A 2,500-nucleotide genomic window follows, 5' to 3' on the forward strand; every position below is an offset into this window, starting at 1 on the left:
AACCACAGCCAAGAAATCGTTCCTGCAGGGCCGGCCCGTGCAGTGAACTGTTTCCTTTAGGCAGACAGCGCGGGGAGGAGTGTTGAGGTTTGGTTCCCGGATGGATGCCGCATTTGCGTCCCTCCACCCTATTAATAAGGGTACACCATAGTAGGCCCCTCATGACCTTGTTATTCGGTTATAAGAAGGTAATGGAAGAAGTAGGCAGCTCTACATCAAGAAAGTGGATGATGGTGAGAAATAGGAAGAGAGGAGGGTAGACACAGATAAAGAATGATAAAGGTGAAGGAAGAAGTAGGCAGCACTACATCAAGAGAGTGGATGATGGTGAGAAATAGGAAGAGAGGAGGGCAGACACAGATTAAGAATGATAAAGGCGAAGGAAGAAGTAGGCAGCACTACATCAAGAGAGTGGATGATGGTGAGAAATAAGAAGAGAGGAGGGCAGACACAGATAAAGAATGATAAAGGCGAAGGAAGAAGTAGGCAGCATTACATCAAGAGAGTGGATGATGGTGAGAAATAGGAAGAGAGGAGGACAGACACAGATAAAGAATGATAAAGGCGAAGGAAGAAGTAGGCAGCACTACATCAAGAGAGTGGATGATGGTGAGAAACAGGAAGAGAGGAGGGCAGACACAGAAAAAGAATGATAAAGGCGAAGGAAGAAGTAGGCAGCACTACATCAAGAGAGTGGATGATGGTGAGAAACAGGAAGAGAGGAGGGCAGACACAGATAAAGAATGATAAAGGTGAAGGAAGAAGTAGGCAGCACTACATCAAGAGAGTGGATGATGGTGAGAAATAGGAAGAGAGGAGGGCAGACACAGATAAAGAATGATAAAGGCGAAGGAAGAAGTAAGCAGCACTACATCAAGAAGAAATCATGCATATCTTGGAGTGCATGTTGAAAGCCTAATAACAAGAAAGTGCCTCTCGCTAGGGAAATATCTGGTGCTTCCCAGGAGTTAGGCAGGGCTGTGGGGCGAAAGTGTATTGCGTGTAAGTCTGCTTTTGAATACGTTATGCCTGAGTTACGAGCTGGTGGAGTGGTGCATATTCCTATAAGCGTCATAAACATTTGCTTCTGTACATCTTGAAACGGTGGACGAAGGTTTTGATAGTAAAGTTTGAAAATGAAGTTCGCCTATAGTCTTCATCCAGTATTGTGTCCTTCTTAAATATTTCTCATCCCTCCCCAAACAACAGAGCGTATCCTACCTTCATATTCGCTTATTGTGTGCTTCATAACGCCATCACGGTGAAAAGAGCTCACGTAATGCCTTTCATTGTCACAGGAGGCAGTGGAATAGCTGCTAAATATTGCTCATGGCGGCACAGTTAGAGCAGTATGCAAGAAAAGTCGTTTGAAGAAGGAAAGGTGAAATGAAAACAGAATGCAGAATAGTGTGTAGAGTAGTATTTCAATTAGTGTGCAACCTATAATATGTAAGCAGTAGTATGGTAAACAACAGTGTGAGAACAGTAGGGTGCAAACAGTAGTGTGCAAAAAGTGGGGTGAAAGCATTAGTAGGGAGAAGAGCAGTGTGAAAAGGCAGTATTTAAACAGTAGTGTGCAAAGAGTGTAATAATAATAATAATAATAATAATAATAATAATAATAATAATAACACACTGTCCGCTTGTTTTGTTTTCATTTCTAGTTATTTACAGCCTCAGACTCTTTCGTTCTCCAATATTGCCTCTCCAACTTTTCCTTAATTTCCTCTGAGTTCTTTCCCTGTCTGTCTTTCGAGTCTCAGCTGTCTAATATTTTTCGTTATACTTCAGCCTCTCTTTTATTTCTCAGTAAAGTTTAAGCGCTTGGTCTGTACCGTAGCAGCGTTGTCTCCCACGGTTGCATTTATTCACTAGTGCTGGTGAGGACCCCTTCTCGTGGTGGCACTGATTAAAATGGTCGGATCCACTGCCTGGCTATACAAACGTCCCTCAGCTCCCTACCCATCGCTCAAAAGGTGGACTGCAAGAGGAGGGCAACTTCAGCCTGAAAGATGGACTTGCTCGTAATCTTACCAATTTCCCCTTCCACCCCCTTTCCAACTCGCCATCCCCCCCCCCCTCCCCGTTCTTGCCTCGTCTGTGTGTGTGTGTGTGTGTGTGTGTGTGTGTGTGTGTGTGTGTGTGTGTGTGTGTGTTATAAAGCCCAGTAGAGTCAAAAAACGGGACAGTGAACGAGGTATCCTTTGATGCGTCCTGTCTCTAGTATTCTCACACTTCTGACTCTTTCATCAACAGGTTGGCCTCCAGCGGCTGTGGTGTGGCACGAGGGCTCAAAAGTAATTGACCAGACCTACACCACGGGCCCAAGGGGTAAGGGGGTCACCAACGAGCTCACCCTGACCCCTCTGACCCGTGCTGACCTAGGCCGTCGCTTGACCTGCCTCGCGAGCAACACCAACACCACCCAGCCAGCCACCACCACCGTCTCTATTGACATGACGCGTCAGTATATTGTGAACATGTTAAATTTATTTTTGTG

General features: G+C 45.2%; 1 protein-coding gene across 1 annotated transcript in view; it reads left to right on the forward strand.

Annotated features, from left to right (window-relative positions):
- LOC145409941 (uncharacterized) overlaps window positions 1-2,500 on the forward strand; it is a 217,554-nt gene that overhangs the window by 207,611 nt on the left and 7,443 nt on the right. The window contains exon 13 of the mRNA XM_080280201.1: window positions 2,257-2,463. Within this exon, the coding sequence (XP_080136327.1) occupies window positions 2,257-2,463 (207 nt within the window). The remainder of the gene's footprint in view (window positions 1-2,256; window positions 2,464-2,500) is intronic.

This window comes from Coenobita brevimanus, chromosome 83 (genome assembly GCF_032717465.1).
Source record: "Coenobita brevimanus isolate Jiangsu-jjx chromosome 83, ASM3271746v2, whole genome shotgun sequence".
Taxonomy (NCBI): Eukaryota; Metazoa; Arthropoda; class Malacostraca; order Decapoda; family Coenobitidae; genus Coenobita; species Coenobita brevimanus.